This window comes from Agrilus planipennis, unplaced genomic scaffold, assembly GCF_000699045.2.
Source record: "Agrilus planipennis isolate EAB-ADULT unplaced genomic scaffold, Apla_2.0 scaffold221, whole genome shotgun sequence".
NCBI classification, from domain to species: domain Eukaryota; kingdom Metazoa; phylum Arthropoda; class Insecta; order Coleoptera; family Buprestidae; genus Agrilus; species Agrilus planipennis.
In genome coordinates, this window is record NW_020439479.1 from 348,760 (window position 1) to 371,803 (window position 23,044).

At 31.7% G+C, this 23,044-nt stretch overlaps 9 protein-coding genes across 14 annotated transcripts in view; 5 read left to right on the top strand and 4 right to left on the bottom strand.

Annotated features, from left to right (window-relative positions):
* The window catches only part of LOC108738760, a 159,604-nt gene extending 149,112 nt beyond the window's left edge, over nt 1-10,492 (bottom strand). For both annotated transcript variants that reach the window (XM_025979155.1, XM_025979154.1), the window contains exons 1-3: nt 10,132-10,492; nt 7,243-7,305; nt 922-983 (exon numbers count right to left, since the gene is read on the bottom strand). In XM_025979155.1, coding sequence (XP_025834940.1) covers nt 922-983; nt 7,243-7,268 — 88 coding nt within the window. In that variant the 5' untranslated portion in view covers nt 7,269-7,305; nt 10,132-10,492. The remainder of the gene's footprint in view (nt 1-921; nt 984-7,242; nt 7,306-10,131) is intronic.
* Nucleotides 6,026-10,000, top strand: LOC108738754 (KH domain-containing, RNA-binding, signal transduction-associated protein 2). Of its 4 annotated transcripts, none has more exons than XM_025979150.1 (6): nt 6,026-6,418; nt 6,483-6,607; nt 6,663-7,038; nt 7,113-7,199; nt 7,441-7,713; nt 9,547-10,000. In XM_025979150.1, exons 1-6 carry the CDS (start codon nt 6,172-6,174, stop codon nt 9,630-9,632), a joined length of 1,194 nt encoding a protein of 397 aa, XP_025834935.1. In that variant the 5' UTR covers nt 6,026-6,171; the 3' UTR covers nt 9,633-10,000. The 4 variants fall into 4 exon arrangements, with proteins under 4 accessions (XP_025834935.1, XP_025834937.1, XP_025834934.1 ...); XM_025979152.1 differs by having other exon boundaries at nt 6,027-6,418; nt 7,537-7,713; XM_025979149.1 differs by having other exon boundaries at nt 6,029-6,418; nt 7,438-7,713; nt 9,547-9,997.
* Nucleotides 10,493-10,645: 153 nt separating the features above from the next.
* LOC108738753 (trifunctional enzyme subunit beta, mitochondrial) lies at nt 10,646-13,100 on the top strand. The gene is made up of 8 exons (XM_018472321.2): nt 10,646-10,815; nt 10,891-11,062; nt 11,130-11,317; nt 11,382-11,569; nt 11,628-11,933; nt 11,997-12,212; nt 12,648-12,887; nt 12,951-13,100. Exons 1-8 carry the CDS (start codon nt 10,746-10,748, stop codon nt 12,996-12,998), a joined length of 1,428 nt encoding a protein of 475 aa, XP_018327823.1. The 5' UTR covers nt 10,646-10,745; the 3' UTR covers nt 12,999-13,100.
* On the bottom strand, nt 13,044-14,061 carry LOC108738755 (exosome complex component RRP41). The gene is made up of 3 exons (XM_018472324.2): nt 13,797-14,061; nt 13,519-13,744; nt 13,044-13,462 (listed from the first exon to the last, which is right to left on the bottom strand). Exons 1-3 carry the CDS (start codon nt 13,965-13,967, stop codon nt 13,107-13,109), a joined length of 753 nt encoding a protein of 250 aa, XP_018327826.1. The 5' UTR covers nt 13,968-14,061; the 3' UTR covers nt 13,044-13,106.
* Nucleotides 14,062-14,133: 72 nt separating this feature from the next.
* LOC108738757 (dynein light chain roadblock-type 2-like) lies at nt 14,134-14,769 on the top strand. The gene is made up of 3 exons (XM_025979156.1): nt 14,134-14,239; nt 14,293-14,374; nt 14,429-14,769. The coding sequence occupies exons 1-3, from the start codon at nt 14,237-14,239 to the stop codon at nt 14,638-14,640; spliced, it is 297 nt and encodes a 98-aa protein (XP_025834941.1). The 5' UTR covers nt 14,134-14,236; the 3' UTR covers nt 14,641-14,769.
* A 97-nt stretch (nt 14,770-14,866) lies between these two features.
* Nucleotides 14,867-15,623, top strand: LOC108738758 (dynein light chain roadblock-type 2). The gene is made up of 4 exons (XM_018472328.2): nt 14,867-14,959; nt 15,025-15,063; nt 15,119-15,197; nt 15,252-15,623. Exons 2-4 carry the CDS (start codon nt 15,061-15,063, stop codon nt 15,461-15,463), a joined length of 294 nt encoding a protein of 97 aa, XP_018327830.1. The 5' UTR covers nt 14,867-14,959; nt 15,025-15,060; the 3' UTR covers nt 15,464-15,623.
* Nucleotides 15,563-16,056, bottom strand: LOC108738759 (U6 snRNA-associated Sm-like protein LSm6). Its single transcript, XM_018472329.2, has 2 exons — nt 15,855-16,056; nt 15,563-15,795 (listed from the first exon to the last, which is right to left on the bottom strand). Exons 1-2 carry the CDS (start codon nt 15,943-15,945, stop codon nt 15,647-15,649), a joined length of 240 nt encoding a protein of 79 aa, XP_018327831.1. The 5' UTR covers nt 15,946-16,056; the 3' UTR covers nt 15,563-15,646.
* LOC108738751 (actin-related protein 6) lies at nt 15,940-19,307 on the top strand. 2 transcript variants are annotated; one of them, XM_018472319.1, is made up of 9 exons: nt 15,940-16,062; nt 16,219-16,438; nt 16,497-16,590; nt 16,696-17,039; nt 17,092-17,207; nt 17,358-17,563; nt 17,645-17,953; nt 18,003-18,131; nt 18,204-19,307. In XM_018472319.1, the coding sequence occupies exons 2-9, from the start codon at nt 16,264-16,266 to the stop codon at nt 18,628-18,630; spliced, it is 1,800 nt and encodes a 599-aa protein (XP_018327821.1). In that variant the 5' UTR covers nt 15,940-16,062; nt 16,219-16,263; the 3' UTR covers nt 18,631-19,307. The 2 variants fall into 2 exon arrangements, with proteins under 2 accessions (XP_018327821.1, XP_018327820.1); XM_018472318.1 differs by having other exon boundaries at nt 16,053-16,135.
* LOC108738752 lies at nt 18,757-22,993 on the bottom strand. The gene is made up of 5 exons (XM_018472320.2): nt 22,281-22,993; nt 22,070-22,216; nt 20,652-21,397; nt 20,087-20,372; nt 18,757-19,629 (listed from the first exon to the last, which is right to left on the bottom strand). Exons 1-5 carry the CDS (start codon nt 22,510-22,512, stop codon nt 19,595-19,597), a joined length of 1,446 nt encoding a protein of 481 aa, XP_018327822.1. The 5' UTR covers nt 22,513-22,993; the 3' UTR covers nt 18,757-19,594.
* Between the last annotated feature and the right edge of the window lie 51 nt (nt 22,994-23,044).

Consider the following 23,044-nt stretch of genomic DNA (forward strand, 5'->3'; position numbering starts at 1 on the left):
TTCGCCTGTAACACCGCATTTCGAACGCTTCTAACCTTTTCTTTTCCGCCGCGCCCACCTTCTATGTTTCGCACCCGTCGCACAGCGCCGCGCTCCAAACTTACACCTTTAAAAACCTTTTTCGAATTTCTAAATTGACCGTTCGCGAACAAAGAAGTAACTTCTTTTTATTGAAGGCGACTCGACCCTGCGCTATCCTTTACTTTATATCCCTACCACTCCCTCCGTCCTGACTTATTTGACTTCCTAGATGCCTAAAATCGGTCACTTCTGCTAATTTTTCGTCTCCAATTTTTATATTCGCTCTTTCCCTATTGTTTCATTCCTTATATACTAGTATTTTTGTTTTACTTTCTTGAATACATTTACTATGTGTAGCACTGATTTCATTATGAATAAGTCAAGAGTCGAATCCAAGATCACGAAGAAGGGTGGTGAAGCGGCTTGTTTGGGTAAATAAATTATCGTTACCCATCAGCTAACATGAAATTGCTAAATAAATTTTTAACTATGTTATGCTAAATTATACAAATCCGCTTTTAATATTAGATCAAGCACAACAATTTAAATTTTAATTTTCTTCCGTCGAAATTTAGCAGTGTATTAGTCTAATTAAAATAGACATTTAGTTAGAAAAAGTTCGTATAGAGCAAAAAATTGGTACACATACTTAAAACAACAAAAGTTGACTAAAAGACCTGAATTGTTCCTAATAGATCTGAGGTAGAGAAGTTTTAGTTGGTAGGTCTTCCTACACTATAATTAAAATCAAATCATACATTTACTGAAATGATTAATTCATAAATTCGAAAGCCTTCTTTTGATAGAATTTAAAAAAGAGCAAATATATAGGATCATACATACAGCCAATACAATTTATTGCAAAAACAACCTAGAAATAAAACATAGCGTACAACTTACCAAAAGAAGCATTCACTATAGGTATGTATATGTGGATCTTAAGAAATCGTGAAGCATAAACCCTGAAAATAAAAGGAGAATAAATTAATTAAGGAGAAAAATTGTTTGAAAACAAATAAGGTATCACACCCCAACATAGATGAAAACTCACTGGTCAGAAATAAAATATAACCTTCTTAATAAACCCTACACGTAACTTTAAACATTTTCGTTAAACATTAATTTTTCTTATTTTTAATTCCGTACCTATAAATTAAAATAGAAAAATCGAAATCAAAAGCAATTCACGAAAAATTCTCAAATCAATTACAATAAGACTAAATCGGTAAAGAACCAGTCAGCATGAAAAGGACCTTAATTCGCCCTAAAACGGCCTGAGGTAGAAGGGTTTTAGCTGGTAGGTCCTCCTTCGAGAAATCTAACACTACCCAGTCGTATGTATATACTGCTATGTTCTATGAAGATTTCCCCTTCTCCTCATAGATAATAAAAATTAAAAAGTTCTTACCTATCTTACTTCCGCTAAAACTTTTTTTAGAAATTTCATACAAAATAGTACCTATATGTACCTAAATGGTTTCATATAAGAAACGGTTTCAGATATTTTCTAGGCTATTTTCACAGGAAATAGATGTGTTGTAACGATTTTTTGTTCTGCCTTACAAAGCCTTGGATGAATATGGAATATTATTAATTTAGGATAAATAAGTGGAGAATTAATATGAGGATAATAAGAGGATAGAGTATAAAGTGAGATAAGACTATAAGAGGATACAAGGGTTCTCGTAACTTGGTCGCATAGGGCGTCGCAGTAATAGTAGAAATTTTATGTTGAAATATAACTTTGTGGGGAACCCTAATTGGTAAGGGCTAAAGCCCTCATGTAAATTCGACGCTGTCCTTATTGTCTAAATACATCACTGACAATGAGAAGGGGTCGATTTTTAACCACATTCTTTTAGAGATAAGAATATAAGATACAATAAAGAAAAAAACTTGACGTTAGGACATAGAATGGACACCACTCTGACGCAAGGATGGTCAAGGATTCTCGTGAGTGGGTCTCATAGACCGTCAATGTCATGTTGAAATATGCTTTTGTGGGAGACCCTAATTGGTAGGGGTCATAGGCACAGGCTCCAAATGCTCTCATGTAAATTCGACCCCGTCCTTATTGTCCAAATCTGTCACTGACAATAAGAAGGGGTCGATTTTTAACCCCTTTCTTTTAGAGATAAGAATATAAGATACAATAAAAAGAAAAACTTGACGTTAGGACTTAGAATGTAAAAATTTACAGGTATCTTTGTAACTTAATAAACAATATATGCCCAAATTTTAATTGAATTTTCTCTCATGTCTCTATTATGCATTTCTAATTAAAATCTCTTAATTCGCCTAACGACGGTGAAATACTGCTTATCGTTATTTTCATCAAAATACCTCTATTGTCTTAATTTTTTCTCGTTTTCTAATGTTCAATGAAAAACAATAAAGTTGCTATATTACTTATTTCCAGATTAAACAGAAATACAATGTTGACATGTTCCAAGATTAGAATTAATCGCTAGAGCAACTGCTACTGAACGAATAAAACGTTGTCGAATGACATAACTAAAGTTTCCTGGATTTGACTGGGTTTATCGTGAACCGTATCCACCTGTACTTCCCCGTCAACTAATTTCTACCATTTGGTTGAACTACAAAGACTTAATTAAAGCTCCTAATTGCTAGAAGCTTCGATACCAGCTCTTCTTTTATTACCTGGGGGATTTGCCAGCTCGAAGGAAATTTCCCAAGAGCTTCAGACAATGTTTTACTGTAAATACTTTCAGGACCAGGCGTTAAATTATAATGAAATGGTCTTTCGAAACGCGTCTGACTCTTTGATTAAATAACGTACCACCTGTTAATACGAGACAGAAATCTATCGATCTTGTTTTTTTAATTAACGATTCTACGGGAAAATTAATCACGGTTACAAAAGAATTATAGTTTTCTCCAAGTCATATAGCATATACAAGATGCTAATCCCAATTAGAAAGATACTCCTTGGTATCGAAACGCATTTTAGGATTTTAAAGGTTTTATGGGAAATTATGGGTTTTTATCCTTTATCTAGTTCAGTTCCACAGAATTTTTATTTTATTTCCTAGTATTCTGCACAATCAGATACCTATCATTTTAGTCTATAGCTACTATGCAGTCCCTAATACAACTTTTTGTTATGGACTAATGCCGTCGGCGATCGATACCAACGGCACCTTTGACTTACGGGAAGTTTCCGAAAATAATCAGGAATAATAAACTCCTATAATAAGCAAGCTATTGCACTTAGACGAACTTTTAGATCACCCCGTATTTTTTAAAATAATTATAATATAAAACTTCTGATCGCTCTGATCGTTCTTAAATATCCGTGGGATTTTTATTGATATTTTTTTTAAACAGAAATAATCCTCCATTAAAACTAGTTCTAAAAAACTAACGCCGTCAATATTTAAAATAACTGTGGGCACATCGTTTTAAATTAAAAAAAAAAAGCCGTTAAAAAATTGGGCTTTCCAATTCCTTTTGCTTTTTGTTAAAAGCATCAGTCTGAACAAAATTGGAATGAGCTTTCACTCTAATGAATATATTGATTCGTTCAATGCACTAGAGCGAATTTAAACACTCCAGTAAACACTTTACTGTGTTAATTACGGATTATTGAAAGCCGCTGGGGAAAGAAAATTAAAAAAAAAAATTATAACACTAGCGACAGCATTCCCGCAATTTTGAGGTATTTCACTATTTCATCTGACAATATGCTAGAAAATAAATAAATAAATAGACTATATCCCTTGCCAATTAATACTTACAAAAACGTTCTGATTTGTAAGAAAATAACCACGTTTTTGTTTTCTAAATTGGGTACTTAAAATTAATATAACCAGGTCTAGCTTTGAATACTAAAGTCAGCAACTAGATAAAAGTGTACACTTAAAATAAAATATTTTGTAATAATAATGCACAAAATGCTTATGCAATAACAAAATTAATTACACAGATTATCAGAACATGCCGTTAAATACCAATACTGTGAAAATTTATTAGATACTAAAAAAGTCCGACTTGCATTTGCCCGGTTTTTTCGAGCTAAATGTGACCCAAAAACGATCCTTATTACCGCAACCAAATTTATGGACATTTTAGCTCCTTAAGCGATTAATGACTGATTATCTCGAATTTAAAGAGTTAAATAAAATGCCTACATACATAAAAAATAAAAATTAACGGTAAAGGTCTAGATGATGGCCCCCTCCACCTTCGGGGGTAGGGATAGGGGGGATCGAAAGAGGAGGTTACCCCCACCATTGTACCATAAATAGTTCGTGCCGGTCTCACCCCCCATAAAAAGTTATAGGGGTTCAAAGTTAATAAATATGCCAATTTTTATACATTTATAGGCATGTAAATATTTATATAGTCATTCTTAAACAATATTCAAAGGTAAAACTAATGAAAAATACATAAAAATATTGAGAAAGTTATATAAAACATTATTTAAATATCTTTATCAATAGGGTAAGTTAGGTTAGGTTATCGGGTTTTGTTCAAGTGACTACCCTCTTTCGATCCCCCACCTCCACCCACTTGAAAATATTTTTTTTATTGAATTTTATTTGAATTATAGTGTATGAAAATTGTCAAAATAATTAACTTTCAATCCCCATAACTTTTTATGGGGGTGAGACCGCCGCAAATTTTTTATGGGGTTTTACTCAGGTGACCACCCTCTTTCGATCCTCCCTACCCTCTTTCAATCCCCCCTACCCCCACCCCCATTTAACCCCCATAACTTTTTATGGGAGTGACACCGCCACGAATATTTTATGGTACAGTGGTGGGGGAGACATCCTTTTTCGATCCCACCCACCCTCACCCCCGAAGGGGGTGGGAGCCATCATCTAGACATTTACCAAATTAACTATCAATTATTGTATAGGCGTATAGACTGCTTTAAAACAACAAAAAAAAATAAAATACGTACGTATATTATCAGTATAGGTAACCTACCCTAACCCAACCCACATATTGAATTATTTCTTTTTGAAAAATATTAATTTCGTTATTAATTTCTGTAAACTACAGCACATTAAAAGATGATAAAAAAGCTATTTCACTCTTAATACCTACATTTATTTCTACCTATACTTGTGCTTAACAGATAGGATAAAATGCTAAAACTTTGAACGTTAGGGACATAAATTCACCTAGAATTATATCCAACTAAACACGAAACCAAAGATGAACTTCTCCCAGTTAGGAAATAAATAACTATTTCGCATGTGCCTGCATTTTGTACACGAGCGATTTACTGAAACGAATATTTTTCACCTGATGCAGACTACAGAGGTAGTACGAGACACCTAATTTACTTCGGACTAAGGTGCCATTTTGTATCTTGCTTTTCAGAAATGTATTGGTACCTATTCCCTTGCATATTTATTAAACCGTTCGTTGATATATATGTGACTGTTGATATATGCCAAGTTAAAGAAATAAATTTCAGCAAAGTACCTATACCTGCCATTTTGTAACTATGATTTTACAATTTTTAAGTTAAAGCGATTACCTGTACCAAAAACAATCATTAAAATAGCACTTACCGATTTACACTCAAAAATGTAAATTAAACTAATAACTAAAAAAAATATAATTACCTTTTCCAATGTTATTTGGCTAATCTTTAATACTTAAATACTTGACCAAACCAAACATATATAAAACGTATTACTTTTTATAAATATGAAATTATGCACCCAAAGACCCCCATGCTGCCCTCTCACGTATAATAGCATAAATTGAAACTCTGTATAATACGAAAATAAACTTTACCTATTACCAATACACCAACATAAAAAATGCTGCAAATTAGAATAAAAATATTAATTCCTTAAAACCTTTGAACAACGTCCCACAATACCATAATTTCAAAAAAATACTCCAAACAAACACTTAATGAAATATATTTCGAATGAAATTAATCATTTTTTCTCTTCCAGAATCAAAAATTCAAATTATTGTTGGTGACCCTGTTCGTTGTATTCTGATTACATCTTTGTTATTTTGCGCATATTTGTACGCAACGCGAATTTATTGGTGTTTGTAACCTAATTTAATTTTTTAATAACTAGTCCGGCAACAATAAACAATAATTTGTTAACAAAAGTATTGAAATTGACCAAAGTTCGTTTCTTTTTGGAAATGGCAGAAAGATACGAATCTAGTGAAAGAAATTACGACTGTTATTCAAGTGATTTCAAACGTGACAAAAATAACGAGAATGAAGAAGACGATGGCAACGATCACAGGAGAAGCATAGAACATGATAATCCTAATGAAGCTAATCCAGCTAGTCAAAAAGCCGCCGAATATGTACGCGATCTCCTTGCTGAAAAACTATCCCTTGATCAGGGTAAACACCGTAATGCTTCGAGGCTAATTGATGAAGGTATATACCAATTACTTTTTTTCATTTTGAAAGATCTAATTGAACCTTTAATCATTTTCCACAGAGATTACGAAAGTTCAGACATTGGGAAGAATTCCTGCAAGAGATGTAAGATATGTGGACATTTATAGAGAAAAGCCAATTAAAGTTACAGTTAAAGTTCTTGTTCCCATTAGGGAACACCCAAGGGTATGTCATTGAACAATTTTCTGTGTACACTTGAATTATTTAGAAAAAACTTTAGTTCAACTTTGTTGGAAAACTTTTGGGACCTAAAGGAAACTCAATGAAACGTTTACAAGAAGAAACCATGTGTAAAATGGCCATTTTGGGTCGTGGCTCTATGAGAGATCGTCAGAAAGAAGAGGAATTAAGACAATCACTTGAACCAAAGTATGCCCATTTGAATGACGAACTCCATGTTGAAATATCTGCTCTAGGACCACCTGCTGAAGCCCACGCTCGAATTGCTTTTGCACTTGCAGAAGTACGTAAATATTTAATTCCTGATAGCAATGATAATATCAGACAAGAACAGCTAAGAGAGTTAGAAATTATGACTGCCACTGATCCCAATGCTGAATGTCCCTTTCCGACCAAAAGATCTACAGTACCCAGAGGTAAAACATTTAAATTCATTTGTATTTTATTTTTAATGAAAAATGTTTAGTTTACAATAAGCAATTTTTCCTAGGTATGATACCTCATGAGCGCATGAAAGACATAGATGACCCAACTAAGGAGAGCCCCCTGCCCCCTAAACGACCTGCTTTATCACGAGGTAAATCTACCATCCATTAAAATTTCAAAAAAGAATTACTTACATTTTGTTTAAGAATTTTTCTGGCATTCTCTCCTTTCATGTTGTCATCACTCAATCAATGTAGCTGAAAAGAAAATTAAATATTGAAACAAATGTAAAATTTTATCTTCTTAACATTAAAAAAAATTTTTTTCACTAATGTACTGTGGTGAATTTCAATATTTTTTCAAAAGCCTAATTTATGGATATTTTATAGCAGCACCACGGGGGCCTCCAATAATGAGAAGTGTTTCCCGACCCACTATAAGCAGTAGAACAGTCATGCCAGCTAAAACTAAAATAATGTCTATCTTAGATAGAGCTCGAGTTGCCATGGAAGAAAGTTACGGAGGGGTTGAAGAACCCTACGAGCCTGTCGAACCGGCCTACGTGTCTTACCCCGCGATCGCAACCCATGCCAAATCATATTCAACATATTCATATGGACAGGCTGAGTATGAATCAGAATATTATACAAGAGAGCCTGAATATGGTAAGAGAGACTTTAGCATTATGTGTGTTTAGGATTTTTAGCAATAATACCTTAACCTTTATTATTTCACATCTAGCGACAAATAAACTAAACCGTTTAAAATAAAAATTCTGCGTTTTCTATACAATACGTAGTAAAATAAAATATGATAAATAAAAGCACTCAACTTTGTTCAAAACATCTAATAAATAAACAAAATCACTAAAACNAATATGTTAGATACCTACGATTTTGATATTTTCAATCAAGGATTTGTTTAATTTAATCAATTATTTTTCTATTCGACTAATTTATTAATCTGAATAAATTTTTTTACTATGCTTTGTTTTGATGCATATATATGTATATTGCATGTAAAGCAAAGATCTTATGAAGAAGAACATATCAATTGTAAAACAGTTTATTATTTTAAATCTTCGGATAATGAATTGTTATTTGTAAGTTACAGTACGAATTTTAAATAGCTGGGCCTATCAAAATAAAAAGCTTATACACAATATACAGAAGATATTTACAGACTTCTACGTGACAAATAGTTAAAAAATATGATAAGAAACTACAAATTATTTTTTTTAAATATTTATATATAATATGCAACAAAGACGGTGTGTAAATGTCATTTCTGTAAAATCAGAAACATAAAACTACCAATCGTAAAACATCCGATTCTTTAAAAATATTATGGGATGTTGATTATTAATACACGTCAAATGACCGATAAATAGAAAAAATTGATTTAATTAAAGGTCCCAATTTAGTTCACTTTATAATAAATTAAACGCGTGTTACACTTTTTCATTGTTTTAAAATGTAAGTAAATGTCATACAATTACATATTTAAACTAACACCCCATTCTTTAAATATATCGTAGTTAACAATTAAAAGAAAAAAAAAATGAGAAAATTCGGAATTAATTTACCGCAGTACATTCATAAATGCAGTCGAATAAGTAGTGAAAATATAATATCTACTGTAACGATATCAAAATCACCCTGCCACACATTAAAGGTACATGCCATACATTGTCTGATTATTTTTATCACATCGAAACACCAATAGCGGACCTTTATACCACGCCCATTAATCGACGAAATCGAATTCTTTTTCTGAAATTGCATACCTAACATAACGAAGAGGAGCGAGATACTATTAATTCTATAAACAATATACAAAAATATGTGTCTCATTTACTGTAATACGATATGGAAGGCACAAAAAATGGTTCAACTTGCATGTTTTGACAGATTTAATGGCATATCTGAAAACAACATAATTAATAATCAATATTATTCTTATTTTTTAAGTTATATGTATGATGTAGCATTTACAATCACTAATTTGTGTTTAAAAAAAAAGTGATACCACTCATATTCCACTGATTTACAAGAATCTCACAGACGTATTTATAATTTATGCACCCTGCTAATTATAAAATACCTCAACTTTGCAAGACTTATGTCCTATGTAAAAATTTCAAAAAATATTTTTGAATTTCATGTAATTATCTACGCAAGAGTATTTTTTTGAGAGCTAATTGTTGGAAAGTACAAAGTGTAATAAATAGAAGCACTTGGCAAAAGGAGAAAAATGATTAAAAACCTTTTATGCTATTTATGTAACATCTGAAATAAATTAAACAACCTGTCCCCTAATTAAATAATGATCACAACAATTTTGTTAAAGGGTCGATCAACAAGTTTGAAACTCAAATGTTAGAACAAGATTACCAAGTTAGGAAATGATACTGATTCCCTAAAAATACACAGGGAACACTGTTATTGTTATTCTCCAATTTGTTCGTTTTAATCTATAATTTATTTTGATTCCTATAGGTACTGATTCATTGAAGCAAAGCAATTCATTTGGAGAAGCAGAGAAAAATATTCTTAATATTTTAAATAATGCAAGAAGATTCTAAAACGTTTAATGTGTTCCTTTACATCGTTAAAAATCAAATCTTTTTTTAAATAAACGTTTTCTAATTACTGTTCAATATGTACTACTTAATTTACCAGTAACTTTAATAAACTTTAATGAGACTTCTTAAAAAAAATAAGTTACCGTTACTATCTTTTGAAATTAAGCTATAAAATATGCATAATTAAGTTTCTAATAACTCTCATATTAATGAAAATATCTTTAAATAACTTTAATAATAAAGCAACTATTCTTTAATAACTGGCATAAACCTTCCAAGAATTGAATAATGATTAATTAAATAGAAATGATTATTCGGATATATGTGGTTGCATTTTTATGTATCATTGTCTTAATAATTTTTTATTTACAGGAATTTTTATAACGACATTTTATGCACAATTGTGTTGCATTTTTAAATAAACAATAAAATATTGCTAGATCTGTACTTGCTTTCATTTACTTAATTTAATTTGTTCTTAAATGTTATTTTACTATACCTTAATAGGTAAGTACACACAAGTAACGAAAAAAATAACGAAACGTTGAAATAATGGATACTATTGTTGTTATTTTAAAATTTTAATAACGGAATTTTAACATGCCGAAAATCTTTGGACAATAAATAAATAAATTTAGAAGGCACAAAGTTCAAACTATATTTCTGAACCGTTTAAAATAAGATCTTATTGTAACTGCCTCCTGCGAATTACCTTTGATCCTTCAACGTAATCAGTAATAACAGTAATCGCAAATTCAAATAAATAATTATATTAATTATCACTTTTACTTATAGTTAAATAATTCGCGAAAACAATTAGAAAGTTTTCATTACAATTAAAACAGTGATACCTAAAATGTTTAGAAGCATCATTATCTAATTTTTTCTGTTATACATAAAAGAAACGCTTTTAAATACTCAAATATTAAAGTATTCAGTGAGTTCGATGAAAATTAGCCAAAATAGCTTATAACTGTATACTTTATGTTAAAGTATTAAAACAACATTTTTGGTACTACAGAACACCGGGTTCGGTGGTCAAAGTCCATAGGGATCAATTTATATTAAGAGTGTTGCTTTTTAAGTTCCAAAAAAGTAATTTAATAAGTAAAAATGTCGTTCTCTTTAATAAGGAATTTTGTGAAAACTCCATCTGCTTTAGGTGCAACCCAGCAGTATTTCTGTAAGTAAACACCTAACCTAACGTATGATTTGTGTATTCAATTGTTTTATTCATTAAATTTTTCTTAAATTGCAGTAGGTTCTGTCCGAGACTTTTCAATCACCCCTCAAAAAAAGGCCAAGAAAAATGTAACAGATAAAACTGGCAAAAATGTAGTTTTAGTTGACGGTATTCGAACACCTTTTTTGATGTCTGGAACTGATTATTCTAAATTGATGCCCCATGATCTTGCTAGACTTGCTATGATGTAAGTAATAAGAATCCTACTCCATTAATATTCATCTGTTGAATAAATATATTATTTATTTCATTAGGGGTATTGCAAGGAAAACAGGTCTTCCAAAAGATATTATTGAATATATAATTTATGGAACTGTAATTCAGGAAGTTAGAACTTCAAATATTGGAAGAGATGCTGCTCTAACTGCAGGTTATAGTGATAAAATTCCTGCCCATACAGTTACAATGGCATGTATCTCCTCCAACCAAGCCATAACAACAGGTATTCTTAAATCATAATTTATTTATGTAAAGGAACATTTCTAATGTACTTAAATTGCCCATAGGTATTGGCTTGATTGCTGCTGGAGTTTATGAAGTTATTTTGGCTGGAGGTGTTGAATTTATGTCAGATGTGCCAATAAGACTAAACCGTAAAATGAGGAGCCTGCTTTTAAGAGCCAACAAGGCAAAAACACCACTGCAAAAACTGCAGCTTTTAGCTACTTTGCGTCCCAATTTCTTTATTCCAGAGGTAGATTTAAAAAAAAATAAATATTGTTACAGATTCTCTATTTGTTAAATAATTGTAGCTTCCAGCAGTTGCAGAATTTTCTTCTGGTGAGACAATGGGTCATTCTGCGGATAGGTTAGCTGCAAGTTTTAATGCAACCCGCAAGGAACAAGATGATTATGCACTTCGTTCTCATACTTTAGCACAAGAAGCATATGAAAAGGGATTTATGACTGATTTAATTCCTGTTAATATTCCCGGCAAAGTTGAAACTATTGAGAAAGATAATGGCATTCGTGTGTCATCTCCAGAAAAATTGGCTAAACTGAAGCCAGCATTTATTAAGCCACATGGTACAGTTACTGCTGCCAATTCGTCGTTTTTGGTATGTTTAGATTTTAGCAAGCATCTTTCAAACAAATAACTTTCATTTAAAATGGATTTTTAGAGTGATGGGGCTTCTGCTGCAATAATAATGCCCGAAGCCAAAGCAAAAGCACTTGGATTGAAACCCAAGGCTTATTTAAGAGACTTCATTTATGTTTCTCAAGACCCAGTGGATCAACTGCTTTTAGGGCCTACATATGCAACTCCTTTGGTTTTGCAAAAAGCTGGACTCAATGTAAAAGATATTGACGTCTGGGAAATCCACGAGGCGTTTGCCGTAAGTTTTCATTTCATTTTATAATTTTATATGAATGACAAGTGAATAATTCACATGAAAAAAGATCCATGATTTAAAATTATATTTGTACATCTGCATGTACTATTTCGTTAATTACTTTTCAAATGCTCAAGTATTAAATTTTTTTTCAATTTTAACTAAGCTAAGAAAAGATGTAAAGTAATGTTAAGTTTATACAAAAAAAAGCTGTATACTCTAAAACTTACGCTAATAATTCGATTTATGCAAACAGTAATACATTAAAATTCTGGAGAAAATCGGCGCGTTTGTATTAATCTTTTTTACGATCAGGTTTCTGTTTCAATTTAATTTGGATTTTAAATACATTTTTGTACTTCAGACTATGTACCAGAAATACAATTTTTTTGTAAAATCATATTTTTATAATTAAAGTAATTTTTAATTAACCTTTAGGGACAAATGGTAGCCAACATGAAAGCAATGGATAGTGATTGGTTTGCAAAGAATTATTTAAATAGAAACAGCAAAGTTGGAGCACCAGAATTGAAAAAAATTAATGCATGGGGAGGATCTTTGTCCATTGGTCATCCATTTGCTGCGACTGGTGTCAGACTTTGCATGCATGCAGCCAACAGGATGGTAAGAGAAGATGGAAAATTCGCATTAATAACTGCTTGCGCTGCAGGTGGTCAGGTAAATTAATTATTAAAGCCAAATAGTGATAGAGTTTAACTAAATAGCTTATTAATTTAACAGGGCGTTGGTATGATTTTGGAGAGACATCCAGATGCAACACCTAATTAAACACTTTATGTCCAAATAAAGGTGCCTCAAATTTTGTTATTGTGGTAGAAGATATTTTATCATTTATTTTATACACTCAATCTAAATACACTTTTATTTATTTATCTATTATTTGTTTTTAACCCAACCACTTGAGCTGCCTACGTTAACTAAATGATTCCTTACTGCCTCATCTAATATTACCTTTATATCTTTGCAACCTCTCAAAGCTTCCTTCAACACTTTTGGTAAGTGATCAAGATGAAATCGTTGCGTCATTTCCATTAAAACGATTTTTTCAGACATTGGTAAAGCGGCGACCGTTAATGTGGGCCCCCCTAGAACTTCCTCTTGATAGGAAATGTCTACCATAGGAATGTCATTATTTGCTAAACTAGCAGTACATGCACAAACATATTCTTTCAATGGAATACCTGCATCTATGAGAGCCAATGTTGAAGCATTAACACAAGCTGCATAAACACCTAAAAGAAACCTACTTAAAAAAAAAAAAACAACTTACTAAGTTATAAAACAATACCTCCATCAGCATGAAGTACTTCAACATAAACATCAATCTGTGACCAAGGATATAATTCTGTTTTAATTGTAGCCATTAGGGCTTGCTTTAAATGAATCGACATTTCTGTAGATTTTCTGTCACCTCGAGGTCTTCTTTTACGCTCACCAGTTGAAAATACTGCCATACTAAACTGACAATTTACAATTGCAGCATCATATTGTGCTTTAGATCGACCACCTCGTACCTTAAATTAAATGAATTACCTTGTTACTCTGGGCAATTTAAATCGAATATACCTGATGTGGTCCATAAACGGCAGCTAATACTTTAGTTAGACCCTGTTCAATATACGCACTTCCATCGGGTTCTGTGAAGACTCCAAGTTTACAGCGAATTCTTCTCAGCTCTTGGGCTCTTCTTCCATCGGCACGTAAGCCAATTTTTGAAAGTAACTCTTTTCTACTCATTTTTATAGGTTAAATAAAGCTGAAATGCCCAATAAATCATACATCTCTCTCAATTAATTGAGGTTAAGGATATGAGGTTATAATTACTGTTTGAATTTCTTTCCATAGATAATAGATATACAAAGGTTTCTTACTGTTGTGTCTCAACAACACTGCAAGGTATTTTGCTCCTTTATTTTTAGTAGCCTTTGAATTTTTTTTCTAACCAAAGTCACTTGTTTGAAAGAGTCAATTTTAGAATTTCCGAGTTCTTTTTACACTAACAAGCAATGGTAAGTTCATAATTACTTTTGTTTGGTTATCCACATCAATTATGTACTTGTAGTCTTTAGCTGAAGTGGAAGATATTTTAAAACGAATTCAGAACTACGAAGGAGTGGTGGGTTATATTATCGTAAATTCTGAAGGTATTTACCTTTCTTCTTAATTCAACATAATAAAATTTATAGAGAAATTTGTAGGAATACCTGTACGAACTACAATTGATAACACAACTTCAGTACATTACGCAGGATTAGTATGTGCTTTATCATTGAGAGCTCGAAACACCGTACGAGAATTGGATAAAAGTGACGAATTAAAACTGATAAGACTTAGATCAAAAACGCATGAAGTAATGATTGCTCCCGATAAAGAACTAATTCTTATAGTAGTTCAAAACCCCGTTGATTAATTTTGTACCATCAATATTAATTTACTTACAGATTTATTGTTATAATTATTTGTGCTTTATTAATTGAAAATATATTTAAAAAACATCCTTAAGCTTTAACTACAAGCAATCATGAAACTATTATTTGTTTTAATATCCTCGAATCACGGGATTCTATCTACATCCTCGGCTTCACAGTATGCCTTAATATTATCTATGATCTTATCTATGGACAGGACTGACAGCATTTAATATTTGTTATAATTCCTAAAATAATTAATTTAAAAAAGCAAGTACAATTCTGTTTCATTTGTTTGGTTTTATCAATCAAGCAAATTTAGTGAGTAATAATCTAATAATTATTAACAGTGCATAACCAAAATAAATTGACGTTTTAAATTTCAGCGAAGTTTTATCTAATATTAAGTGAAACATAAAAATATGGTATGATGTTATAAAAATCATTTGTAGTTCTCGTATTGTACTTGATTTTTTTTAGTCAAACGAAGTTGAAGATACATTAAAAAGAATCCAATCTCACAAGGGTGTCGTTGGTACAATTATAGTTAATGCAGAAGGTACCTACTAGCAATTTAGTTACAAAGTTTATAACTTATTATTGTATGCTGTAGGTATTCCAATTAAATCTACCTTGGACAATACAACAACTGTCCAATATGCAGGGCTTATAAGTCAGTTAGCAGATAAAGCAAGAAGTGTTGTAAGAGATTTAGATCCTGCAAATGATTTGACATTTCTAAGAATCAGATCAAAAAAACATGAGGTAATGGTGGCCCCTGATAAAGAATTTATCCTGATTGTTATACAAAATCCTGTGGATTAAATTATGTTAACACATACTAATTATTATAATTGAACTTATATTTATGCTAATAATTTATTTTTTTCCCTGTATTATTGATTTTAAATTATAAATATTGGATGTACATGAGATATTTTATTGTTTATCAAAAAACTGTTTTTACAATATAAACTTATTGAGACATTGAATTTTACTTACTAGATCCTAAACTCTCCGTTTCTGAGTACTTATATAAAGTACATTATTACCACGGATGAATGCATCACCAAACTTATTTTTTAATTGACCATTAACATATTCTTCTGTTTGCTCCAGTGCAATATTCATATAGCCATCAAGACATGCTAAAACGCCTGTAGAAAATATATCAAAAATTAAGAAACAATCACAATTATACAAGTAACAAAACAACCTCTGTAATCCACTCCACTATTTAATTTTACGACAACTGGCCGTTGATGTATTTGTTGAATAAAAGTTGACAAAGCTTCTTTTCTGCTCATTATGTTAAGACGAAGAAAACTGGTATCAGGAAAAAAAGCAAAAATTTGTACGATAAATGTATGAATTCTTAAGCAGTAGGAGCAATTCAATGAAATGATTGTTGAATAAAATTCGAGGTTAGAAAGATGCCAAACATAAATACTGCAGATTAATGAAGTGTTTAAACTAGTGGTTATTTAGTTTAATTATGTAAATACAAATATGTTAATTCATTTTTTTAATGAAAATACAGTAAACAGAATATATATAAAGCTAGTAACAACTTTTTTTAGGATAGAATATCTTTCTTACATATACATAGTTAATACAATTTTGTAATGTTTGGAACAAGGAAATATAGTGGTGAGGGCTTTAGCACCTCAAGAAGAGACTCACAAACTACAGAATTCAAACCACATATGGCCAATAGAAAATATGAAAGACATAAATCTAAAAGGCTGAAACAGGACGAAAACCCTTTACCAGGAACCAGTAGAGCCACCAAAAGCAAATGTATTATGTAACTTTCTTAGCTAAGTTCATGATAAGTAATATTTGGTAAAATTTTTAGTAAGGACTGAAAAAATTTTCAATGTGCCTGTATACATACTTGATAATGGAGGGTATTCTGCTAAAGTTGGATTATCTACCAAAGATACTGCAAAGTAAGCTACTGATTAATGTATTACATTAAACAGTGTTATTTTTAACTAAAGATCTTAGTGTTTTGTTTCTCTTTGTGCAAGATAGAAAAATTTGTTTATTTTCAGTGTAGTACCCAATTGTATAATGAAAGTTAAATCAGAAAGAAAAAGGTTTTTTATTGGAAATCAAATAGATGAATGTTTGGACTTATCTGGTTTATATTACTTATTACCTTGTGAAAAAGGATATGTTACAAAATGGAATGTTCAAAAGCCAGTTTGGGACTACATTTTTAATAATGTATGCCCCATTGAAGAAAATCCTGTAATTATGACACAACCCCCTTTTAATTTTAAAGCAATACAAGAAATTACAGATGAAATATTTTTTGAAGAATATGAAGTAAAGGCAATTTACAGGGCAAATCCAACGGATTTTGCTTACTATCAATACAATTGCAATGCTAAAGGTAATCAAACATTTCTTGCTAGAAAACATTGTAAACAGTTTCTCACCTCTAGGGGACAAAGTTCCTTGTATAATCATAGACACAGGCTTCAGCTTTACTCATGTAATACCATACATAGATGGTAAAAAGTACTACAAAGCAGCCAAACGTATTGACATAGGTGGAAAGGTATGTTATACAGGGTGTACAAGAACGTTGGTGTGAAAATATATGAATGTCTTTACTATGAGGTCACCATAGGGCATCCTGTACATGTATATTAATATACCTACATGTATTATGTTTAGTTGTCTTCTAATTCATTTTTTACCATTACAGCTTTTAACAAACTACTTAAAAGACATTATATCATATAGACAACTGCATGTGATGGATGAAACATACATAATAAATCAAGTAAAAGAAGACTCCTGTTATGTGTCTTTAGATTTCAAAGAAGACATGAAAATTGCCGGACTACAGGGTGAATCTAACACAATTATTCGGAACTATGTCCTACCTGACTTCAACAATATCAGAAGAGGGTAAAAATTTATTTGACTATTTGAAAATCGTACAAAAGTTTTGTTATATATGAAGCTTTCACATTTTTTTATCTGCCAAAGTTACGTACAAAAGCCCGAAGATTCTTCGGTTCCTGAAGGATGTCAAATTCTTCGTCTAAATAACGAAAGATTTACTGTACCTGAGCTTCTATTTCACCCGTCCGATATAGGAATGGACACCATGGGGATAGCAGAGGCCGTAGTTAAATGTATATTTAATTGTCCAGAAAAATATCAGTCCCAATTGGCCCAAAACATTATTGTTATGGGGGGTAATGCCAGTTTTGAAGGCTTTGGAGAAAGACTTTACAAAGAAGTTAGATCTTATTTGCCAGATCATTGGAAAGTTAATGTTTACAAACCTGAGAAGTAAGTTAAGAAAAAATTAACTTCTATAATAAAAAATGTTTGTTTTCAGTCCTATCACATACGCTTGGCTTGGGGCAAAATCAATGAGTGAAGATCCCAAGATTAAATCTCTACTGGTTACTAAGGAACAATATGAAGAGCATGGACCACATTTTACATATGAACGATTTAGTGATTGGTAAGTACAATTTCATTTCAATTGCGTTCTTAATTGCTCCAAATTTTTAATTATTCAAAAATGAATTTGTAGGTTGCAAGCAAAAAAAGAAGATCTAGACAGCTCTCCTATGGTTGAAGTTAAACCTACCACCGAAAGTGTTCTTTTAAAGGCAAATTTTTCTAGGAAAGACTTGTTCGGCAAATACGATCCTGATTTAGAGGAAAATTCTAATAATGAACAGAAAAGTGAAATTTTGGATACAGGTTTTTCGGTTTTTACTAATCCTAATGAAAGTAAAAATATCACAGACGATACGAGTAGAAGTAGTAAAAGTTCAGATATAATATCAGAAGGTGCTTCTCAAAGTGTCTCAAGTGATTCAGCAAATAAAAACTTGGACTCTGAGGTGTTTATATGCAACACAGACGAAAACAGCTCTTGTACAAATGCATACCCTTCAGGATTAAATATGTTAGATACCTACGATTTTGATATTTTCAATCAAGGATTTGTTTAATTTAATCAATTATTTTTCTATTCGACTAATTTATTAATCTGAATAAATTTTTTTACTATGCTTTGTTTTGATGCATATATATGTATATTGCATGTAAAGCAAAGATCTTATGAAGAAGAACATATCAATTGTAAAACAGTTTATTATTTTAAATCTTCGGATAATGAATTGTTATTTGTAAGTTACAGTACGAATTTTAAATAGCTGGGCCTATCAAAATAAAAAGCTTATACACAATATACAGAAGATATTTACAGACTTCTACGTGACAAATAGTTAAAAAATATGATAAGAAACTACAAATTATTTTTTTTAAATATTTATATATAATATGCAACAAAGACGGTGTGTAAATGTCATTTCTGTAAAATCAGAAACATAAAACTACCAATCGTAAAACATCCGATTCTTTAAAAATATTATGGGATGTTGATTATTAATACACGTCAAATGACCGATAAATAGAAAAAATTGATTTAATTAAAGGTCCCAATTTAGTTCACTTTATAATAAATTAAACGCGTGTTACACTTTTTCATTGTTTTAAAATGTAAGTAAATGTCATACAATTACATATTTAAACTAACACCCCATTCTTTAAATATATCGTAGTTAACAATTAAAAGAAAAAAAAAATGAGAAAATTCGGAATTAATTTACCGCAGTACATTCATAAATGCAGTCGAATAAGTAGTGAAAATATAATATCTACTGTAACGATATCAAAATCACCCTGCCACACATTAAAGGTACATGCCATACATTGTCTGATTATTTTTATCACATCGAAACACCAATAGCGGACCTTTATACCACGCCCATTAATCGACGAAATCGAATTCTTTTTCTGAAATTGCATACCTAACATAACGAAGAGGAGCGAGATACTATTAATTCTATAAACAATATACAAAAATATGTGTCTCATTTACTGTAATACGATATGGAAGGCACAAAAAATGGTTCAACTTGCATGTTTTGACAGATTTAATGGCATATCTGAAAACAACATAATTAATAATCAATATTATTCTTATTTTTTAAGTTATATGTATGATGTAGCATTTACAATCACTAATTTGTGTTTAAAAAAAAAGTGATACCACTCATATTCCACTGATTTAATAAAAATTCCTTTTATTGTCGAAGACTACCCGAATTATAACGCTACTGCATATGATATGTTTTTATCCCATATCTGTATCAAGATTTAGAATTTTGTGAAATAATATTTGCAATTGAGCTATTACTAAGAAATGGAAAGCAATATTCGAATTTGAATTTTCTTTTTTCTTCCATGTTAATCTCTATTACCAGCTACCAAAAAGATTACAAAGGAGTGTTAAAGAATTCAGGTAAACGCCGCCAATTCATAATTCAAAAATATACTTTTTTAGTGCTGTAAATACTACTACAATTTGTAGAATATCAAAATACGAAAAATTTAATTACATACCTGTTAGGTTGTCTTCGACGCAATCCTCCTCCTTTATACGATATTCTTCGTTTAAATTATATTCTTCTTTTATAGGTCTAGCCTCTGAAATCCACGAGCACGAAGGCGCTGAGTTTCTCAGATGAACAGGTAATGGTGCTACAGGATACGATGTAGGAGCAATATAATTTCGACTGTACATGTTCGAGGGGTAATAAGGAGGCGCCGTAGGGTACGAATACATGTAGGGGGTCATGAAATGGTGATATGCTGGTGGATATGAGGACAGAGCCCGTTTATCCACTCGCTGTATACCATACAATGAAAAATCAATAAATTACAACACTACATTCACTACTACAAAAACTTATATATGTCAATTGTTAGTAAAGCCCTGAAGCAATATTCTGATACTGAAAATAAATTTCATTCAGTAAGTATTTGTTAAAAGATTTTTAGATAACAAAAACTGTAATAAATGACGATATAACAAAATTGAGATGTTTTCCACATATAGAATGACATTCAAACAAAACTTTTCTTTTAATTAAATATTAAAAAATTAGTCCCTCCCAATGATACTCACCGAAAGTTCAATTGAACGTAACCTGTCGACGCTCTCAGAGTACCAAGGGTCTTCGGAAGAGGGTGGTCGGTATTGGACCGGCGTAAACTGACTAGGTGATTTGTCGGGCGACCCTCGCACATGCGTGTTCCGATCGTCCGCCAACAGCGACGTGATACTGTAGCTGCAATTCTTTTGTATTCGGACTTCTTCGGGCGTACTCGTTCCGTTTGCCTGTGAGGTAGGCGGACTGCTCCTTTCTCCCTTAAGAGACTGTTGTAACTTATTATTAGTTGAAGATGTGGGCGTAGTTGCCGGTGAAAATTGTCCAGGGGCGACGGGTGGTACGACTTTGTTCCTACTCCTTTTCTGACACGCATCATTTGTTGTATACTTGTCTTTCTCCATTTCACGTAAGAAACGTTTCCGGGGCGAAACAACAGTTTCAGGACGAGTAAGGGCGACACCGCCCGAAACTGAACGATCGATAAGCGACTGCACAACGGACATTAACGAACGCACGCGATGCTGTTTCGTCACTTTGCGGATATTGCACTTTGAGTCCGAAACGTTGTTTTGGACGTTTTTGTAGTCGAGTGATATCACACGACGACGTCTCAACGAACGTGGTTTCGACACACTCAGTTTCTTTGGACACCAATAATAGAATGACATCTCTTTGGAAAGACTTTTACGTGGCATTACTTGCTTCCATGAATGGTCACGCTGCCATGGCGACGATTGCAGTGAGCTGTTATCATCAGATACTGAAAAATGAACAAACTCTATACTTACTAATCAAATATACTACGGCATTCATGCTCTTGTAGAAAACTTCTGTGTTCATCACATTTAGTTAAGTATAAAAAAACGTACATGACACATAATTTAAACTCATAAGGTTTCATAAATAATATATTTAATATTTACCAAGTACTTGGACTATCTACTTAAATGTACCTATTAATTTCTTCTTCAAATGCCTTCCAATTTTCCAAAAACAAATGTTTATATCCTACTTTTAAAATAGACCAACAGATCAACTGTACTAAAATTTGTAGGAAAATTAAATTTAGGGAGATTAGTATACCATTTTATTTATAAAAATAGAACTAGGTATTTATCTCTAATTTGAATTTATTTAAAATAGTTTACCATATTTGAATAGGTATGCCTTGTAATTCAATAACAAACATTCAAATGTACTTGATACTCAAGTATATTTTACAAACAAAATAAAAGATGAAAACTTTAACAATGTCATATTAAAATTAATGTTCATATTTAAAGTCTCTTTATTCTTTATCAGTTAAGATTATTTGTAAAATCCCAGTCATGTACAGACAAGCTCCACGTTTCTTTGGGCTTACTCACCAAATGTACTTTTTATGCTGGTATTTCATTTTTCAAAAGTAATGTAATTCTTTATTTATACTTACCACTAAGGGAAGTACTACTTTCCTGTTTGTAAGTGGTTGTTGGTACAGCATTAACTTGAGGAGGCCAATAGGTTTTTCTAGGTACAGAAACCCATGAAACTTTCTCGCCATCTCGAGCCCTCTCCAATTCCAGAATGAACTTTCCATCTACAAAAATGAAATGTATGTCTTTGATGAGTCTAATTAATCAACACTGCTAGAGTTATCCTACCTTTAAAAAATTTTAGACGCCCCCCCTGATTGTAAGGGGTTGATGGACAGTCTTCCTTCACAGTAACATTTCTCCCATCTAAGCTCCCGTTTGTACCATGTCTCCTGTAGGTTTCTTCTGACATTTTTGAACATTTTGTCGAAATGATATTACACTCTTTTTGGTCGGCAATACGCATTTCATAACGTACTTGCAAGGGCGATAGCCCGCGCGGAGTCATCACAATAACCATTCATTTTTCTACCCACCACTGCCTCTTAGCCTAAGTTTGGTTTATTATCTCCTCTCATATTATTTTTCCACCTGCTGCTGACACTACATCGAAACCCGGAGGAAAGATCGCGTAAACAGTACAAAATTTGGTATCCAAAACACAAAATAAACGTAAATTCTTAGTCCACATATTTCTTAGGCATAACTCACGAAACAAAAACAATCATTATTTATTTAATGATTGCAACGACTGTTAGCAATTCTTCTCTAGGTTCGTTCACACTAAATGGATCTCAAAAATTGGATGAGTTTACAAATTAGTCAGTTGGTATCAGGGGCGTGGGAAATTAAAAGTAAAAACTAATTTAAATGGCTCCAAACTAACAGATGGCAAGCTTTTTAAAATTTTTAGAATAAATGTTCAAGAGTATAATCGCGGGGATACAACTAATAAATATCAAATAAATTATAATAATTGTATTAGGCGTTACGTTAAAATGAATTCTTGTCAAATAATATAGGCGTAAAATATCAATGAAATTTTGTTTAAA